A 20,490-nucleotide genomic window follows, 5' to 3' on the forward strand; every position below is an offset into this window, starting at 1 on the left:
TATCAGAGAGATACAAAATAGCTATTTTAGCCTGGAATAATTGGTTCAGCACAGTGCCTGCCATCTGGCCAGCAGCTTGCTGATGCCCTTTGCCCCAGCTGTCTGGGGTACCAGCAGCATTTGAGCTGTTGTTCCAGTCCCTCTGATAAAAACAGGTTTCCACACTAACTAGTTATGTATCATTCTTGCTTGCAAAGATGACCACGATTTTGTTTAAGACTTACACGATTGCCAGGGACTACTTCTGGTTTCTGCTGAAGCAGAGTAAAAGGCCTGGACAAACCCTTGACTGTTTTGACCACAGGTAGATGCATGGAAAATAAACAGACCTCATTATTTTTTTCTGTTGATAGAAAATTCATTGCCAGAAATAGGGGAGCTGAAATGACAGAAGCATCTAATATACATTAAAAAAAAGGAAAATAATTCTCTAACTATGGTAGTCTCTACAGCATTTAATTAGACATTGGGATCAATTATAGACCTCATAAAAAGTCTCTGGTTGTGATATGTATGGAGACCTATGTTTTTAGAAGGTGTGCCTGCTTTCTAAAAGTTGGTGGAAGAGACAATGGTTATTTTGACATATCAGCACAGCACTTCACTGTTTCATGAGAAGCAAGAAATGGTAAAAGTTACCTGGAAACTGCAACAAATCATTAGTTTGCTGAGTTTGTTTTGGTTTTGTTTGTTTGCTTGTTTTTGTTTTTTGTTTTTTTCTGGAGGTTGACATAAAGCTATAAGGTTAATATATTGATATATTTCTTTCTAGCTACTAATAGTCCCTTGCACCCTTGGCTGGCCATTCACAAGTTATTTACAAGAGGCTTACAAGCCATTTACATTGCCAAAAAACTTATGATGTAGGGATAAGAAGAAATACCAGTCATAACTTAGAGACCATCACATTTATAAACAGGTTAAAACCTTCTAAACAGACCTCCAGTGATCTATCAGCATTCCTACCCAGCTTTGTTGATGTGCATTTCCTGTTTTTGTTGGGTGAAGTGCAGTGTTTGTTCTGTGTTTGAGTAGCACACTTGGGTCTTGATCCATAACGTGCACTTCTAAGCAATTTTCAGACGAATCCACGTTTTCCACTGAAAATGCTGCCTTCATTTTCTTTCAATACTTCTAGTCTAAAAATATTTGGTATGTTTTTACAACTACCAGAAAGAGTTCTATAACAGTCATGTAAATTAGGCCAGTTGTTGACCACCAACTACTTTGGATTCACCAGCAGTGCATGGGGTAGTGGTTTTAAACTGAAAGAAGAGAGATTTAGGTTAGAGATGAGGAGGAAATTCTTCACTGTGAGGGTGGTGAGACACTGGCCCAGGTTGCCCAGAGAAGCTGTGGCTGCCCCATCCCTGGCAGTGTTGAAGGGCAGGTTGGATGGGGCTTGGAGCAACCTGGTCTGGTGGGAGGTGTCCCTGCCCATGCAGGGGGGTTGGGACTGGATGATCGTTAAGGCTCCTTCCAACTCTAACCATTCTGTGATTAACAGTGAAAACAGCTATTTTTCAGTAGTCCTGACTACTTTGTTATTAGCATGGTAGAGGGGCTCTTTTTTTTTTTTTTTTACAGTGTGCTAATACCCCTTCTGTTTGATATTGTAACCAGTATATCCTATTGACAAAAGGCCCCATTGTACTTGAAAGTTAATGCCAATTATTCTTCTAAGAACTGGACATAGACCTTGGTCTATCCTCCTGTATTTTAGTGCATTTGAACAAGGAGGTTTTTGTTGTGATCCAGTTCTAATGACTTCTCCTATGACATTCACCTACCGTTTAATTCAGTTATTTTGTCAACCTCTGATCCATCTCTGACTCATCATTTTCTTGAGTGCTGGGGGATCCTGTACTTCATGATCCTGGCAGCAGCCCCATTTTTACTAAATCATAAAGACTATTCTTATATTTTTTCAGGACCAGTGATACTTCCATTACAGATGAGGTGTCACAGGTCAGCCTTCGCAGTGACGTAGGTGGAAAAAAAGGGAGTTGTCATTATCTACCCTATGCTTACATCATATGTTTATTCCTGAGGGGCAGTGACAACTTGGCCCATGTCAGCAGCCTCCTTGTTGGAAAAATATTCCTGGGTTATATATTAACAAGCAACCCTGTGTCATAACTGAAACGAGGTACATAAGTTGGTGAACAGCATTACTTTTATGAAGACTATGTGTTGACTAGGTGGTTCTTCAGCCAATAGTACTAATTAAGAACTCACCTACACTTGCACATACTGACTGACAATGAGTTTTGAAACCTTATTATGTCATTGTTTCCCTGCTGATTTTCACAGAATTTTAATTTTTTGAGTTGTAAGTATGAATTTTAGAACAAAAACATGGTGGTACACACATTCACTATCTTCACAAGAGTAGTGAGATAGTAAAATAACAATCATTCACATAAAAACTAGGAACAAGGACACTGAAAAATCATGAAGAGTGCATAATGTAAGGTACTTTTTGACTGCCATATAAACTCAGAAAGTTTTCATTAATTAGTTCACTCAGGCAGTAAATTTCAAACCACAAACCCCTGCTCCAACATACTGAGATTAAATCTCCCCATTGAAGAAGGTTTCTTAAAGTTTTTAGTATGGGCAGTATAATTTGGTGATGAATACTAGAATAACAGGTACTGTGCTGTTAAAATGTTATATGGAATAAAGAAATGTTCTTGTTACAGAATCTTTGGGACAGAAACAAAGACTTTTCCTCTATTTCAAATTCTGATGTTTCAGTGGCCTACTAATGTTACAAACTTTGTCTTCTGTTTTGTTTTCCATAAAAATGCCAATGTTAATGGTCATGCTAGGTGAGTTATAGCACTTCTCACACATACCTTTTACATTTTAGTTATAATTTCCTTTAAAATTCAGCCTAATTTTTGAACAGTTACCAATTAATTTACTAAATTAGCATTATCTGATATTGTCTGTGAGGTATTTAAACCATATGAAGTACACCTCAAACTGAAAAATTTGTAAAATTCTACTCTAGGTTTATGTGCAGGTAGGCAAGGTTTTCCAGTATATACTGGAAATAGCTAAAATCTCTTGAGTTTATCAGAAATCAGATAAAAGAAAATCAGGGTCACAAAGTAAAAAGATAGGAAGATCTTAGTGAGGAGAGAAATCTGCAAATGAAGACATTGTTTTGTTGTGGGTTTTTTCCCCCTTATTCTAACACATTTGGCATTCTTTCAGTAATTATTTTGTTGCTGGAAGTAGAGATTCATTGTAGTTATTTCCCACAAACATGTTTGAACTTTCCTCTCCTACCTTCAAGATGAGTACTGGGGTGATACTGCAGCACTCTCTCTGTCTGTCTGCTTCCAAAGCAGAATGGCTTTTTGGAAGGTTGCCAGGTAACCTCGCCACTGCTCAGGGTAACCTGAAATACAATCCAATAATTCTGAACACAAACCCATCGAGGGTTTATAGCATTTTGGCCTGGGTTCATTAGGAGACTTGGTCATAGCTCTGTGATGCCTGGAGATGGCCTAGACTGAAGGTGTCACTTTCAGCACCACCAGCCTAACATGCTGTTATCAAGTCTTAGGATAGCCTTACACTCTTGAAATCTGTCCCTAGTGGTGAGCAGGGCCATCTTAAGCTTCAGAAAATGAAAATATATGTGAAGGAAAGCACATGACTGCATTAAACACAGTAGCATGCATGTGTCTCCTGGCAAGAGGTCACTCTGACAGGCATCCATTCATCCCCATGCCTCTGTATGTCTCCTTGGAATATTTTCCGTGCAGATCAGAAAACATTGTGCTCACTGGGAACAAACCCCATTCCACCCATACTTCCTGTGGAAACATCATCAACAACGTGCTGGAATACAGTTTATATAAATGATGTGACATCACCTTGGTGAGGGGATAGCTGTCACATCTCCTCTTTTTTCCCAATGATGCTTTCATGTGCATTTCCTACCTGGCTCCTTTCCAAGGTTCCTAATTGCAGAAGCCATCTTCCCATGGGCCTGTCACCCTAGCAAGGATGGGAGGGAGAATTCTCCAGGAAAGACCTGGAGCTGTTGGAGAGGGTCCAGAGAAGGGCCACGAAGATGATCAAAGGGCTGGAGCACCTCAGCTATGGAGACAGGCTGAAGGAGTTGGGGCTGTTCAGCCTGGAGAAGAGAAGGCTCCAGGGAGACCTTAGAGCACCTTCCAGTGCCTGAAGGGGCTCCAGGAAAGCTAGGGAAGGGCTTTTGACCAGAGAGGGCAGTGACAGGACAAAGAGTAATGGTTTTAAACTAGAAGAGAGGAATAAATTCTTCACCATAAGGGTAGTAAGACACTGGAACAGGTTGCCCAGGGAGGTTGTGGAAGCTCCATCCCTGGAGGTGTTCAAGGCCAGGTTGGAAGGGGCTTGTGCAGCCTGGTCTGGTGGGAGGTGTCCCTGCTCATAGCAGGGAGGTTGGAACCTGATTATCTTTAAGGTCTCTTTCAACCTTAACTATTCTGTGATTCTGTGATTCTGTGATTAGAGTACACAGTGTCAGGGTAGGCACTGCTGACCTTTTGGTGTAGGCAGTCTCAAAGCACATAAGGTAAGAACCTTGTGGAATGAGATCCTGCATCAGCCAGGAAGCTGTTGCTAGACTGATGTATGTCAGTACTCTGCTACATATTGTAGCTGCTGTCCTAAGGTTCTGAATCATTCCAGACAAGGTAGAAAACATTTTTAAGGCTTGGGTTTTGTCCTTGCCTTTCCCCTATAATTTATCTTCAATTCTTTTCAGCATTGGTTGCTGTTGTATCGAAACATTATTCTCAGCGTGGACTGATACTCTCTGGGGCAACCACTTCACAACAGTGTTAGAGAATAGTATTTGATTTGGTTTCCTGACAGTTGAGAATTGTGAGAATTACAATATTTACCTATAAATGTCTGTCTGTGTGGCTATTCTTTCCACTGACTCTGTGACCATAGCGGTTGACTCTTGATAATCTTACTGTCAATACTGGATTATTGGGCTAATAAGAGAGAGTTGAGGACATGAACATTACTTTGGGACACGTGCCAGGAAGCAGACACACAAGTGTTGCAATGTCTGTGTGTCATTGGTTCTGTCAAGTGCCTCATGAGTTAATATTACAGCCAGTGAACAGCTGTAATTAGAAGTGTCCTTTTGATACGAAATTCATCAAAATACAGGAGTACTCTGGCACACAGGACTGTAGCAGGTTTCCACACATACATGATGTAGTAGTGAAAATATGACCCATGACCAAATAACTGAGATTATTGCAAGTGCCTCCAAAGAATTATTTTACCCTAGTTGCTAATCACATGTCAGAGCTGTTGTTATATCAGACCTAGATATCTAGGTGACTAGAGAAGTTTGTCCTGCTATAACTTTACAGCTGGATGTTATAAATGAATAGCTGTTAAATGCTGAAGAACAACATAATTATTTGGAGCTACTTTGGTAATGCCTAATGACTTTATGGATGTTCTAGTTGCTTCATCCTTGTATAAGAAAGAAAATACAGGCACCGAAATTTTAATCAACAGTAAGAGATTAAATAAGAAGTGGTGGGGAAATAGGCCTCAGTAAGTTTCAGTACACCACTTGCCTTGAATAGTGTCAGGTGAGGAAGAAAATACTCTTCTATCCCCTTCATTTGATCTGATTCCAGATGGTATCATGTTATTCCTCCAATCAACCCTCACTGGTAAGAGCTTACTGCTGGTGATCGAGAAAATCTGATACTGTACCAAGTTATCATCCAGGAATTTACTGCATTTTTCAGATGCTAGTCTCTCTCCTCCTGACAGTTTTCCCCACCCTTTGTCATTACAATAATTTAATTGTGTTATTCATAGGGAAAACTTAGATCCATCTTCCCAAATAAGGCCAACTATAATACTTTTCAGTTGTCTGATGCATTTAAAAGTAACAAGTATTTTTATATCATGTCTTATCTTTATACATTCTGAATTTCTGGGCAGAATTTTTGTTTGTTTGTTGAATATTACATTTTTAAAGAGGTGAAATCTCATCGGTTATTTCAAAGACCAGCTTCCTTTTCCGACTTTAAACTGTTTTCAAAACAAACATGGAATAAACGCATTATATATGTGAAACAACTACTGAGGAAGGCTATTTCCTACACCTAACAAGGGTTCCTCTCCCTCCACCTGCTGGCGATGTTTTTCCTGATGCAGTCCAGGGTGCTGTTGGCTGCCTTTGCCACAAGGATGTACTACTAGTTCATGTTCAACTTGTTTTCCACCGCTACCCTCGGGTCTTTTTATGCAAAGTTGTTTTCCAGCTGGTCAGCCCCTAGCATGTCGTGACCCGTGGGGTTATTCCTCCCTAGATGCAGAACTTGGTGCTTCACTTTGCTGAACGTCAAAAGCTTCCACAACCATTTCTTCAGCCTGTTGAGGATCGTCTTACTGGCAAAACCTGCTGTATCAATCACCCCTCCCATTTTTTTGTCACCTGCAGACTTGCTGACTTGGTGATGCTGATCACCACGCTTCAAGCCCAGCAGCTCAGGCAGCTTTCAGTCCACCTTCCTGACCTCTTGTCTAGGCCATAATTCATCAATTTACCGATGAGGATGTTACGGGAGCGAGTGTCGAAAGCCTTGCTGAAGTGAAGATAAACAATATCAACTGCTCTTCCCTCATCCATCATGGTTGTGATTTCATCACAGAAGGCTGTCAGGTTAGTCAGGCATCATTTCCCTTTCATAAATCAATGCTGACTACTCTAAATAGCTTTTTTGTCCTTAATGTGTTTGCAAATGGTTTCCAAGATTATTTGTTCCACCTCCTTCCCAAGGATATAGGTGAGGCTGACCAGTTTGTAGCTGGTTGCTTTGAATGACTTCTGGAGGAGCACAGCCAAAGCTGTCCATACAGCACCAGCAGAAAACCACTTTCTTGTTCATCTCAGGATATGATGCACATGTGCACAGAGATTTCACTCCAAGTTCTTTATCTTTCTATTTATATCTACTACAAAAGGCAGCTTTTGAAAGCAGAAAGAATTTTTTTTTAAATTAATTCTCAATGTTTCTTTTGCTTTTCACACCTGAAAATGTGTCAAGCAGGCTCTCCTATAAAATCTTAATGAATTGAAGTTTTTTAAATGTTCTTGCATAACAGTCACTATTAGTCATAATGGGATGTGACCCCTTTTTTTCCCCTCAGGAATAATTTTGAGAAGTAGTACCTTATCTATCATTACAAATAATAGAAAGGCTGATCTGTGCTGATTTCCTGTGCTAAGCAAACTTACTGAAAAAAAAAAAAGGAAAAAAAAAAAAGAGGAGTGAATTTTTTTTTTTTTTTATAATAGAAATTCTGTTTCAGCTGATATCTTTAGGTGGAGTAAGTTCTGTAAGGACAGGTAATGTCATTTATTAGACTACTGGTACAGGAGAAAAAAGTAGGCAGGATTTTCTAGGCAGGAGCATTTTTGTGGAATTGTTAATAGCAAAATGTAGTTTTAATCTATGCTAAATGACAGATAAAACTGACACAGGGAGAAGGTAAGATTGCCATTTATTGCCAATAAGCCTAAAGATTTCTTCTGCTGAAGATTTCCCTGAGTTCTAACTACCTGAAAAGTTTACACAAGGGATGTTTCTGAGGATTCTGAAGAACAAAGGCTTGCTCTGAAATTCTACACTCATGAGATTCTGTGTTCTCTTTTTAAATTTTAATTAGTGCTATCGAGTAAATTTACCTATGAAACACCAATTAACACATTCCAAAAATCTAAGTGTTGTAACCTTTGAGAAGGTCATTCTGCACAGAATGAAGGAGAGAAGACATTATATACTGGGGAAAAAAGTCTCTCTTCAGCTGGGAAGATATAGCTGGTCCCTCCATTAATACTTGGTGTTGGTAGGGTCAGCAGTGAGGATTTGGTAACTTGCTGAACTGGACCCTCAACACCAATTAGACAATAAATTGGGGCTTGTGCTGGATGGGGGGTTTGCTTTACTATAGAAAACACACCAGATGTGTTCACACCAAACTGTCTTCACCAGTGTTGCTTTGAAAGTATGCAAAATGTACTCTCCTAACTGTAGTAAAAAACTTGGGTTTTTTTTAAAGCTTAATTTAGACCTGATACGTGATTCAGCTGCTCTAGTCATGCTTCATCTCTGATTTCCCCCTACACCCCCACCTGCACTAAATAAAGCTTGGAAATTACTCCTGTGGCAGGTGCTCTGTAGGTACTACCACAGGGCTTTGGCTGCACCATTCAAACAGCTTTTTGGACTGCTCTGCTGAGGATATTTGTGTTATTTTGGTGTGTGGTTTGTTGTTTTGGGGTTTTTTGTTTTGTTTTCTTTCTTTTTTTTTTTCTTTTTTTTTGTGTGTGGTTTTTTTTTTCCCCTGGTGGAAAAGCTTCAGTCTTCTTTACTACAAGTGAATAAAATGCAACCTCGTGGTAAGGGATGTTTGTGCTGCTCAGCAGTGTTTATGTGAATGCTGTTTTCTAGGAATGATGAACTTTGTTGTTTGAACAAGTAGCAGATTACTCTAGCTATTAGGATGGGGCTTGGAGCAACCTGATCTATGGGGAGGTGTCCCTGCCTATGCAAGGGGGATGCAACTGAATGATCTTTAAGGTCCCTTCCAATCCAAACCATTCCATGGTTTTGTGACTGGTTACTTTTAAAAGTATTGATTTGGAGTCAAGTTTATGGGGGTTTTACATTTGCTTTGATTGTTATGTTTCCTTAAAAAGTTAAAACAAGTGACTATTTTTAAATGGGTCTGTTATTTGTCTAGTTGCTATTTGTGTATCAGAAAATGATGATACTTTTTAATTCTAATTAATTCTGATGTACTTTAAAGTTAAAGTTTTAAAACTATGTCACAGTCTGTAGTGTATCAGAGCTAGAAGAACACTTGGATCTGAGCTCTTAACATGAAGGAAGAGCAGGCTTCTAGGGTGCCAGGTTTTTGTTTATGGTGAGGCATCCTTTATCCTATGTTCCTGAAAGTCTTCTGATACCTTCTACTTTCTTAACCCTTTAATTTTAGGAAGAAATTATTATGAGAAAAATCAGTCTTTATGAAGTTGATTTTTGTTGTATTAAAGCAATTTGCAGTCTCTTATGGCTCTAGTTGAAACATATACAAAAAAGCCCAGTGCTTATTGTGTCTTATAAATCAAGGAAAGTAAAGTTGTTCTTATCAGTGTTTTGATGTATAATTTGTAATCTTGATTGTTTGGGTTGGCAATTTTGTGTTAGTCCAGTATAGTCATTGCTTTCCAAAGGTGCACCTTAGTTTTCATAACATGGTCTATAGTTTTGTTACAAATATGCATCTGGCCTGAAAGTGAACTATTTTCTTCTTCATATAAATTAAGTTACTTGGTTATTTCCTTCCACACTTCATGCTTCTATTAGCTGTTCTTGGAAATCTGTTGCAAAATTGCCTATTTCTAGTTGGCTTGTAGAGATAATGAATTAGCATTGAGGAGCACAGCTCATGTGATGAACTTGTCGTGTCATGGATAAGTAACACACATGAAATTGAGAAGTGCTGGTAGAGAACCCATATTTATCTGGTCTACTTCCTTCTACCTCAGTTTTAGTTTTATTGTGATGGATATATTGGACCTTGAGGTTTAAATCTTCAGTAAGGAATATCCTTTCCATACTTGGGGGCTTCTGTTCCACAGTTGATTTGCTTTTGGAAAAGGCTGATGAAACCTTTGCAGTGGAGGGGGAGAAGGATTTATCAGGCAGTGTTATTGTATAAGGAAATACTACATGTGAAATTCTAAAAATGGAAACTAGTGTGACTTAACAAGGAGAAAACACTCCATGAGGGAAGTAAGAAAGCAGCTGCTGCTGTTAAGCTGGATGATTTTTGTATTGTTAAATTAGTTGGAATGGTAGGAATAACAGAGTGGGAGTATTGGAGAAGTAGGATAAAGGGAAAGAATAGAAATGACTTGTAGAAATATGGTACTTGCACAGCTGAATTTTTTCCAAATAATGTGAGTTCCTATTGGCCAACTATGTAGTGATCCTCAGTGGCCATTTATGCCTGTTTTTATGGTTGAAATTAACCTGAAGTAGACAAAAGAGGATTAATTTTAGAGAGAGCTTTGCAAAGGGCCATCACAAAACAAAGCACAAAGGCTTTTTAGTAAGAAAGGTGATGGAGATGGCTCTTACTGTCTGCTTCCCATTTGTATAGAGTTCAGTATGAAGACACAAGTGGGGGAATAAAAAGATGTTTCTATGTATTATCTTAGAGATCTGGATGAGGAACTAACATAGTACCCTTGTTTTGAGGAGGCAGTGGAGAGATGGAAGGAGATGAGGGACAGACACCATGATAAGCTACCAAAAGTCATGATTAAGAAGTCTACATTAGTCCTTGGTACCTAATAGACAGGATGAAATACAGATGTAAGAGTGGAAAGATACTATTTTAAAGGAAGTGTATTGATTGAATGCAATGGATGTATGTGAGTTAAGGCTGTTCTTTCAGTCAATAATGCCTTGTCTTACATCCAGGTACCTATTTTATCATGTGCACAGTCAGCTATGTTGTCTTTTTTGGGCTCTCACTTCTTAAAAATAGTGCTCAGGCCTGAAAAATATGACAGAATAGCAGAGTTAGCTTTGATCTGTAAAATGTCAACTGAGTGAGGCATTAGGTATTTTTATTACATAGTTCTATTTCTGAGCTGATGGTGGAGTACAAACAAAGTGCTGAGGTGTTCAGATCTTTAAATAAGTTGGAACAACTTTGAGAGAATTATGTCTGGTTTTATTAGACAACTTATGCTTCTTGTTCATGCCATTATGGGGAGAAGCTGTGAAAATGCTGAATTATAGATGGGCTGAGATGTAAGAAAGATAAAAGGAGATACAAGGTTTTTAAAAAGCAGTTTTAAGGGTCAACTAGTGAGAAGTTATGTCCTGTTAAATAATTTGTCTTTTGGTATATAGAAAGTGCTTGCTCCTGTGAGCAGAAGTGCATAAGTAAAAGATATTAGTTTTTCAAGTATTTAAGTAGAATCTAATAGTTGTTCTGATACATATTTTATGGACACTAAGCAATGTGTATAATGCAGTACAACAATACAAAATGAGATCCCATAAGGCATTCTGCTTTTGAAGGAGGAAATCTCTTGTATCCCAGATAGCACAAAAATCTGTGGACCAGTGACTGGCCAGCCATGCTAATAGCTGGTCAACAGCAACCATGCTCCAAGTACTTAGCAGCAGGAAAGCACTGCTCTCCAGGTCAGACTGTATGCAAATACAACCCTTCTGCTTCTGTGGCAAGCAGGCATGAAGGGAAAGTGACTCAGACTGAGAATAGATGCTGCTCCATGAGTGTCACTGTAAAATATGGACCTTTTAGAGATTTAAATGCACCTTTCTAGGCACTTTTTAAACCAAATGAAGAAATTGAAGCATTTGATGTCTGTTCTTGCCTGTGAAGTGGATGTCATGGTGGTCAGCCTGCTGGTACAAATTTAGACTACTTCTAAGTGGAACCTTTAGTCCCCGTGCAACCAAAGGCAACAGCAGATGACACTTGGCATTTTTGATTGAAATCTGTTCAGTCTGAAGAACGAAGAAAATGTGTATATTCTGCAAGAGCACAAGAAATATACTAACCAGGCAAAGGTGGAGAGAACTGCTGCTTTGTGCAAGCCATGGCAGTTGTGGTTTAGGTTAAGAGTGCTGAAATTCCTGACGGAAGTTTTCTTCCACAGATTTTAAATATCTAATGTAACTTTAGAGAGGAAAGGAGCAGAGCTTTTATGTATTTTACAGAAAAGAAAGAAAACACTGTGTGTGTAAATAAGAAAGCTGTTGAAAAATCAATGCCTGACATATGCTAAATGACAGGTATTTGCAGTCACAGCAGGTTCCTGTATGGAGGAGTGAAATGAGGTTGGGTGTTAACCAAGTGGATGCTTGGCGACCTTCACTCTCTGTGTTGGGTCCTTGTCACCTACAGCTAATGTATTTAGGGATATTAGTCAATAGGTGGTTGAATATGAGCCAGTAATGTGCCCTGGTGGCCAAGGAGGCCACCAGCATCCTGACTTGTACCAGTAATAGTGTGGGCAGCAGGACCAAGGCAGGAATTGTCCCCCTGTGCACAGCACCTCAAATCCTGTGTTCAGTTGTGGGCTCCTCACTACAAGAAGGACACTGAGGTGCTGGAAAGTGTCCAAAGAAGGGGAATGGAGCTGGGGAAGGGGCTGGAGCACAAGACGAGTTTGGAAAACTTAAAAGGAGCAGCTGAGGGAAGTGGGGGTGTTCAGCCTGGAGCAAAGGAGGTTGAGGGGATACCTTCTCCCTCTCTGCAACTCCCTGAAAGGAGGTTGGAGCTGGGGAGTGGTTGGTCTCTTCTCTCAAGTAATAAGTCATATGGCCCCGAATTGTGCCAGTGGTGGTTCAGGTTGCATACTAGAAGAAAATTCTTCACTGAAAGCCTTGTCAGGCCCTGGCACCGGCTGCCCAGAGGAGCATCAGAGTCACCACCCCTGGAGGAATTCAAAGATGTACGGATGTGGTGCTGAGGGACACGGTTTGGTGGTGGGCTTGGCAGTGTGCTAGCTTAACGGCTGGACTGGGTGGCTTTAAAGGTCTTTTCCCACCAGAACGGTTCTGTGACCGTTCAGGAGCTCTGCGATGCTGCACAGAGACACCGTGCCTGCCTGGGCGCTTTGGGGGGGGGGCCACCAGTAGCAACGCCGTCTGATCTTTGCGGGGGGGAGCTTACTCCTTGTAGGAAGCTGTCACTTAACTTTCAAACGCCGTTTGGACGAGAACCTGCCGCGGGGCAGGAAGGTTCCTCCGGCCTTCCCCTCCGCCCGTGGCCGCTCCCCTGCGCGGTCGGGCCGGGAGGAGGCGCCCCCGGCCCGCAGGCCCGGGCCTCGGGAGGGAGACATCAAACCAGACGCCTCCGCTTCGTACCCAGCTCACGGTTCAAGGTCAGGGCCGTGTAAACGGCCGCACAAAGGCGCCTTTCAGCCGCCGGCACATCGGCTTCGCGGCCGCCCTCGCGGTCCTCCGTTCAGGCGGTGACACCTCTCGTGGCGTGCGCGACCCTCTCGCCCCGGGGAAGCCGCCACACGTCTCCGGGCCCGCCCGTGCGCCGCTGCCGAGGGCCGGGCAGGGTGGGCAGCCCGCCGGAGCGGAGCGGAGCGGGCCGGGGGCCGCGGGGTGCGGGTTGTGCCCGGGCCCCCCGCAACCCGGCGCCGCTCCCCCGGGCTGTCCCCCCCCCCCCCTTCCCCGCGCCGATTTGCATACGGCGCCGCCCAGCTGGGATTTGATTGGCGGAGACGTTCTGGATCGGCGTCTCTGATTGGCTCTTCCTTCCCCAGCAGCTCCTTTGCATGCGGCGGGGGGCGGGGCCGCCCCGGCGGAGAAGTTGAGCCGGAGGAGCCGGCGGCTCCCGAAGTGTCCCGCCGGGCGGCTCGCGCGGAGCCCGCCCTCGCGCCGGGGCCTCGCGACCTGCGGCGGGCGGCTCGGCGGGAACCCCCCCCAACCCCCCCCCCCGCTGCCGTCCCTTCCTCTGAGGGGGAGGATGGAAGGGACCGGTCCTCGGCGGAACCGGCGGGCGGGGAGCGCTGCCTCCCGCCGTGCTGCCGGTCCAGCGGCGGCCCTGGGGCGGTAGGCGTTGGGAGGGGACCGGTGCCCGGCCTCACCTTTTTCGTGCTCCTCGGCGGTTGGGCTTCACCCCGTCTTTTCCTATGGCTGGGATATACAGCTCTACTCTGAAGACCCTGGAGGATTTGACTTTGGACTCTGGTTATGGGGCAGGGGATTCCTGCAGGTCCCTTAGTCTCTCTTCTTCCAAGTCCAACTCGCAAGCTTTCACCTCTTCTCAGCACAGAGGCAACTGGTGGTACTACTCGGGCTCCATGAACAGTAGGAACAACAGCTGGGATACCGTGAACACTGTCCTGCCAGAAGATCCCGAGGTTGCAGATATCTTCTCCAAGTGTCCTAAGCTGCCGGATCTAGAGGAATACCCTTGGACTGATGAAGACATGGGAAAAATACTCCGAAAAGGGAAAGGAGATGGCCACGCCAGAGCCTTTTCTCAGGAAGCCGTCAGGCGGCTCTCGCAGCTCCTCAGGCGCGCCTTGATCAGGGTCTCCAGGGAAGCTCAGCGCCTCAGCGTGATGCACTCCAAGTGCACCCGGTTTGAGGTGCAGAGCGCGATCAAGCTCATCCAGAGCTGGTCCTTGTCGGAAAGCTGCGTCTTGGCCACTGTCAAGGCTCTGTCTCTGTACAGCATGAGTGCCGGGGACGGGCTGAGGAAAGGTAAATCGGCGAGGTGCGGCCTCACCTTCTCCGTGGGGAGGTTTTTCAGGTGGATGGTGGACACGAGGATCTCAGTTAGGATCCACGAGTATGCAGCCATCTCTTTAACCGCTTGCATGGAGAACCTCGTAGAAGAGATTAAGGGTAGGGTTTTGGCAAGTCAGAGCCCGGATGGCGGAGGAGGGGAGATCTCTGCTGAAATCCTGGAGATGGTTATCAACAACGATGCCGAACTTTGGGGAGTATTGCAACCTTATGAGCATCTCATCTGTGGGAAAAATGCCAATGGTAAGATCCAGCTTTTACGATTTCTGATCTTCATACCAGCCAGCTTTACAGTAAAGCTGCTGATATCTGTGGACTTCTGTTGTTTGGTCTTTTTTCTGGTTTTTCTTTTCATTTGAATTGTATCCTGGTGGGTGGTTGTGTGTGCGTCGTGCAGGCGTGATGGTTTTACTGGGTGAAAATGATTCTGTTTTATTCTTAAGTTGTACCAGTTTATAAAAGGTGTAGAGGCTCTGCGAAACCAAACCCTGTTGTCCTAACCAATGTCTCTTGATTTTCTACCAGCTGCAATTTTGAACGTTTTTACTGTAAACTGGCATGTAAACACGTCTCTCTGTAACTGTAAGATGATAGGTGCTTTACCAGTACTCTTTAGAAAATACCACTATTGTTTTAAATAAAATTTTTCTGATAGTGTCTTGCAGTTTCATCTCCAAGATGCTATTCCCACATACAGCCTGGAGAGGGAAAACAATATTTTTTTCTTTGCAGTAGTAAAATTCAGCTTCTGAGCAGAAACTGCTAACTGCATGTTACTTAGACTTCCTTCTCCTTTAGCAGAAACCGGTGTTGTAATTACACTCATGCAATAAGCAAGAGCTTGTTCTTGGCTTGCCAAAGTGGGATGGTGCCTCAGTAATGAGAGTAACATGGCATTAAGGTGCTTACCTCTGTCATTTGTTTAGAAAGCAGTCTTTTTGAACAGTTAAGAAAATAAGCAGATAGAGGAATGTTGGCATCTTCCGATGAGACTGAGGAGCAGTTTGAAAGGCTTAAGTCCTGACAGTTCTGTTAAGAAGCTGCACTGTTTATTTTGCATTGTCACACTGAAGGGTACCACATTTTTCCATGGAAGACTTGAGGAAAGATTCAGTTTAGAAAACTGTTCTCTGTGTGCATTTTCATTACTTTTGCTGGCCTCATCATTACAGCCAGATATTCCAAGCATAATACCTTTCTCATCTGACTCTTTATAAACCCAAGTGGCTTGGTTGTCTTCGAGAGATCATCTCATAACAAGACGTAAGTAAAGAGTGGATTTTCTTTGTGGAAAAAAACACAGCTTAGGTGAATGTCAGTAATGACATGCTTGGTCAGAGAAAGGCTGACTCAACTTCTGCTTCCTGGGTGCATTGATTTCCTGCAGTTATTCTATACCAAAGCAGTAATGCCACGATGCAGATCACTGCTAGATAGGTGCAGTGGGTGTCCCATTGGGTCAGCCTGGTTCAAATTACAAATGTTATGAAACCCACAATACCTCTCCTGTGCCCTCTCTCTGTCCACTGGCAGGTTTAGTGAATATATGTGAAATAAACATGAGGAACCCTTTGGGATGTGCTCTTGGCACTGGTACAAGGTGTTACTGTAACTTTAAAAGTCAAATATAGCCATCTACATTTTTAACTACAAGCTCTTTGTTGCAAGACCATGAAGGTATGGGGATGTCATGTCCTCTGCCAAAACACTTGTCGTAATTCTTTGTCTACCATGGGGGCATTTATCACCAGCTCCAAAAAGAGGACTTGCTTCCCTCTTTTGTTCCTTATTGAGGTAAACAGGAGTAAAATATTGTGGTTCTATAAAGTAAAACTACCTTCATTTCAGCTGTTCACTGCTCAGTGCTTCTGCCACACAAGTTCTGTGAGTAAAACAGAGATGAGGAGTCAGTTCCTCATGGAGTTGGTTTTTTTTCTTAAGAGAAATCTCCTTGAAAAAATTGCAATGAATGAATGGAAGCTGGACTTCAATGGGAACACGAGTGACTGAGCAGGGAAGTGCTTATAAATATTCAAACCACCAAATGGTCAGTTATGATAACGCTTGTGCAGCATAACAGCAAGCAGTCACTGGCCGCAGAAGGATTGGCTTCTGTTGCCTCTTTTGTTGTTCTTGTCTTTGAGATCAATTCCGTCAATAATTTAATGCATTTTTTAAGTCGGGGAAATGGAATAAAAGGGCACATGAAGGTATCCTGTGATTTCCTGTGACAGTCTGTCACTAGTATTTCACCTGACACAAGTCAGTGAGTCTTCTAAATGGCTTTTCTTGCAGTTGTAAGGCCATAAATGGTTTTATATGGATGCAAAAAAGCTTGAAATAACTTCTTTATTTGTTCTTCCTGTAGGAATTGTAAATCAGTAGTATTCACATCATTCTCCACAGGGCTTTCAAATCGTCTTTTACGTTAATTTAAACCTAAGGTAGATTTAGCAGTAAAATAACTGGATTTATTCCAGCATAAGGAACAGGAAAACTTGCTTTACTGTCATTTTTTGTTTTCTTTTATAGTAAGAACACTTCAGTTGAGTACTTGTAAATTGCAAACTTGGCGTATGTTTGTTGAGCTTTGTTTTATAGCACCGTGTTTGATGCTAGAGATAAAAAGCACTTAGAGGTTGAGGTCTGACTCCAGTCAAGCACTGCAATCCCTGAATGAAATCCACAGCAGTGTGCTATGCAGAAGATTGCACTGGATTATCATAATGGCTCTTTCTAGCACTAAGATCTGTTGAATACAGTTTTCATTATTAGATCAGGATAGCATCCTTCTTTGGAGTATAAGAAACAGTAGAGTAAATACATAAATCTTAATAAATTCTCAAAGAGGCTGACGTTTAGACCTGTGTTTCTTCAGTGACTAATCCCCCATTAAAGACAGTAGTCTAGTTATTGTTCTTAAGGCTTGGGAGGCTGAAAGCTTAACATTTCTATATTTTAACACATGTGTTTTAATCACCACCTAGTGTGTGAAGGGTTTAGTTTAAAACTCTGTAAATGCTTATGGGGAATTTTGTTGTGTTTTTTAAATTATTTTTTCAATAAATAAGGATCTGTGAAATATTTGTTCATCCTCTCTGAAGCTATTCTTTCATCCGCTATTGGCTGCTTCTGAGAGACATTTTCTGCTGTTAGTGCGAGTTCTGACTTCATCCTTGGGACTCAGTCTCTTTGATTTGGAATGAGGAGCTTGTGGCCATCAGGAGGTCTGTAAAGCTCTTGGTGTTCTCATGTCTCCAAGTGCAAGTCTTCTCAAACAGAGTCTAGGTGGGATGATGCAAAAAATGCACTCCAAGCTGGAAAAAAAAAAATAGAACCAGCTTTAAAAGCAGCAAAACTTATAAGTAGCTACTGAGCAACATAGCAACTGGAAGGTTAAAAAGAAGGTGTAAATTTGAATGTTTTGGTTTCTGTTTTTAATCTGATGGAGGTATAGGATATGAATTGGTTTGATATGGCTAAAATAGAGAATGCATTTGGTAGTTTCACAGGGATTTTGAGACAGGCCAATTTGGACTATTAGAGTGTATTAATTTCAAATGTTTGTTGAGAGACAAGGAGAATGTACCTTGGAAATGTGATTCTTTTACTTGATGCTTCAGTGTTTGACCAGTGCGTGGTTCATTAGACTCTGTCCTGTCAGCACTGCAAATACAATTTGATGTTATTGCCCTATTAACTACAACACATATGTTGTACTTAGCTATCTGGCTATTGCCGAACACTCCTGTGACAGCCAATACACCTGCTGTGCTATTTAATGCATCAGCACATCCTGATGTTCTAGAGGTTCAAGTGTTGACAGATGTTGTTGCAAAAAAATAAAAATGGGGAGGGGAATTTAACTTGGTAATTCTCTTTCTTCATGTACCTTGTAGCTGAAACACTTGATGTTCCCCATGGATTAACTAATCCACAAATTAGCCTGTTGATTTGCTTAGCTGATGAGTAGTGGAAAGAATTTGAAGTAAACACTGCTTGAGAGATTTTTCTTAGAAAGGGGTTGAGAGGGAAAATGCATAACCTTTCCCCACAGTAGGAGGGAATGATTTGGAGTCAATAAAATTAAACCCTCCAGTGCTAAACACTGCTGCACATACTACCAAGGATGGACTTTAGATTTAGTGAGTCTAAAAGGGGTTTTATTTTAATTTTTTTTTTAGAGCCACACCATTGTAATGATTCTTTTTTTATGGCTATCAACATTCTCTGAAATAACTTTTTCTTTCAGTGTAGTCATGGTGCTGTACTGAAATCCAGCATAGCGGAAAAAAAGAACTATGACATTTCAACAAATAGAATGTCCTTTTGTTATCTGAACTGAACAAACTGGTGTGCTCATAAAGAGCCTCATCAATTTTAATAAGCTGTCAGCTTCACAACTATTCAGGAAAAAACCTGCATGCTGGAAGGGGTGTGTTTTGAGGCAGAGAGCTGCAAATGCAATCAATAAGCTAAGCTGAGGAGAAGAGCAAGGCTGGTACAGAGATACCACAGGTGGTTTGCAAATAATTAAAATAAAGAAAAATTAAACACCTCTGTCTTGGGTGACATAATCAAGCATTAGTTTGAAGTAATGTTGGTTACTGGGGTTCCTGGGCAAGAATGTGATAGACCTACACCCACATTTCCGTGTGAAATGAGCTGGTTGTAGCTATGATCCTATTTGAGCTACGGCTTCATTCACCTCTGTACAAACATACCCCCAGAACACCTTGTGTGTTTCTACAAATTGAACAAGTTGGATTTATATCCACAAACCCACAGGGACAAGTTCTTTAAGACTAAATGTTAGTGCTTGTAAATACATGCTCACCTCCTCCTGCAAAAGCAAACCACTAGATGCACAATACAAAATACAAATGTCTGCTGTTGTTTAAGGGTTGATCAACTAAAGCTAAAATACATATTTTTTGTCCCTAGAGTGGATTTTGTGTGTATGTATATATATAATTCATTCAGTGATACTAAAGGAAAACTTCATTAATGAAGTAATAATGCTGTCTTAAATTAATCCTTCCAATTGTTGGTATTACCCCGTGGCAATAAAATTTGTGTCCTTTCAATTCAGTTGTTTAAAGAACAAGTGCTGGAACTCCCTCAGTGTATAATTACTAGCAGCAAAATGCTGATATTTGGCTTTCAGATGGAATTGGTGTCAATGAAACTTAGCACTGAGTGGAACTGGGGAGCTAGGCCTGTGAAGAAGGAACCTCTTGGATAGAAAAGTCTGTGATCTGTTGTTGAGACAAGTCTGAAGCCAGGGGTTTGAACTGAGCAAATAATGTTGAGGCTAGGACAGAATTTTATCCTTTGTATGTAAACCCCTAAGTTATAACAGGGTTTTGTGATGTTGTTTTTTATTTTTCAAGTGGAAAATCTGCTTTGGCTCAAAGTTTAGCAGAGAACAGCTGTGTGATTTTTGGGGTGTTCTTTCATATTTTTGTGTCTGCAGAAAATCAGGAATGGGCTTTGAGTGTTCAGATCCTTGATAATAAAATATGATGTGGTTGATGTAGATATTTGAACAGTTTAAACTAAATTGTTTCATTTCCAGTTTGAAGCTCTTGAAGCATTACAGTTAGCTAGTCTTGCTGAACTCAGCCACTAGAGTTTTTTTCATGTACCTGTCCATTTTCTGATTTGATTTGAAACCAAAACTTACCAGATCTGGGGAGAGTTGATGGTTGTCAGTGAAATTCCCTGACTGATCCCTCCCTAGCATTACAAATTGTCTCTACTTTCTTGAGATCAACACTGACCCAGTGAATGGATGATCTGTGTATTCTAGCTGTTTTGATATCCTGAACCTTTCTAATTTGGGGCTATTCCAAAGCTAAATGCAGTGGTTACATAGGGTGGCAGTGAATTTTGTTTTGATAATGGGGTTTAGGTGAAAGATCTTTTTACACTGAAAAACCTTGAGTGTTAATTTCATGTTGTAATAATTTTTCTGCTGATGTATCTGGTGTGATTCAGTTAGTCTGGTTAATGGTCCATTTAGAGCTTCCTTCCTTATCAGTAATTTTTCTGTCCCTTTCCCTAGCTTGATGTTTTAAAACCCTCTGTTGTATGAAATGTAACAAGTAAAGTGCTGAAC

At 41.6% G+C, this 20,490-nt stretch overlaps 1 protein-coding gene across 5 annotated transcripts in view; it reads left to right on the forward strand.

Annotated features, from left to right (window-relative positions):
* Positions 1-20,490, forward strand: part of ABTB2 (ankyrin repeat and BTB domain containing 2) — a 144,756-nt gene that overhangs the window by 5,584 nt on the left and 118,682 nt on the right. For 3 of the 5 annotated variants that reach the window (XM_051620793.1, XM_051620791.1, XM_051620795.1), the window contains exon 4: positions 6,488-6,709. The exons of 1 other annotated variant lie outside the window; for it this stretch is intronic. Coding sequence is in view for 1 of the 4 variants with exons in the window: in XM_051620790.1 (XP_051476750.1) it covers positions 13,748-14,612 (865 nt within the window). In the remaining 3 variants the exon portion in view is untranslated. Of the gene's footprint in view, positions 1-6,487; positions 6,710-13,593; positions 14,613-20,490 lie in introns of those variants that run through there. One more of the 5 variants, XM_051620790.1, reaches the window with a different exon arrangement.

This window comes from Apus apus, chromosome 5 (assembly GCF_020740795.1).
Source record: "Apus apus isolate bApuApu2 chromosome 5, bApuApu2.pri.cur, whole genome shotgun sequence".
Classification (NCBI taxonomy): Eukaryota; Metazoa; Chordata; class Aves; order Apodiformes; family Apodidae; genus Apus; species Apus apus.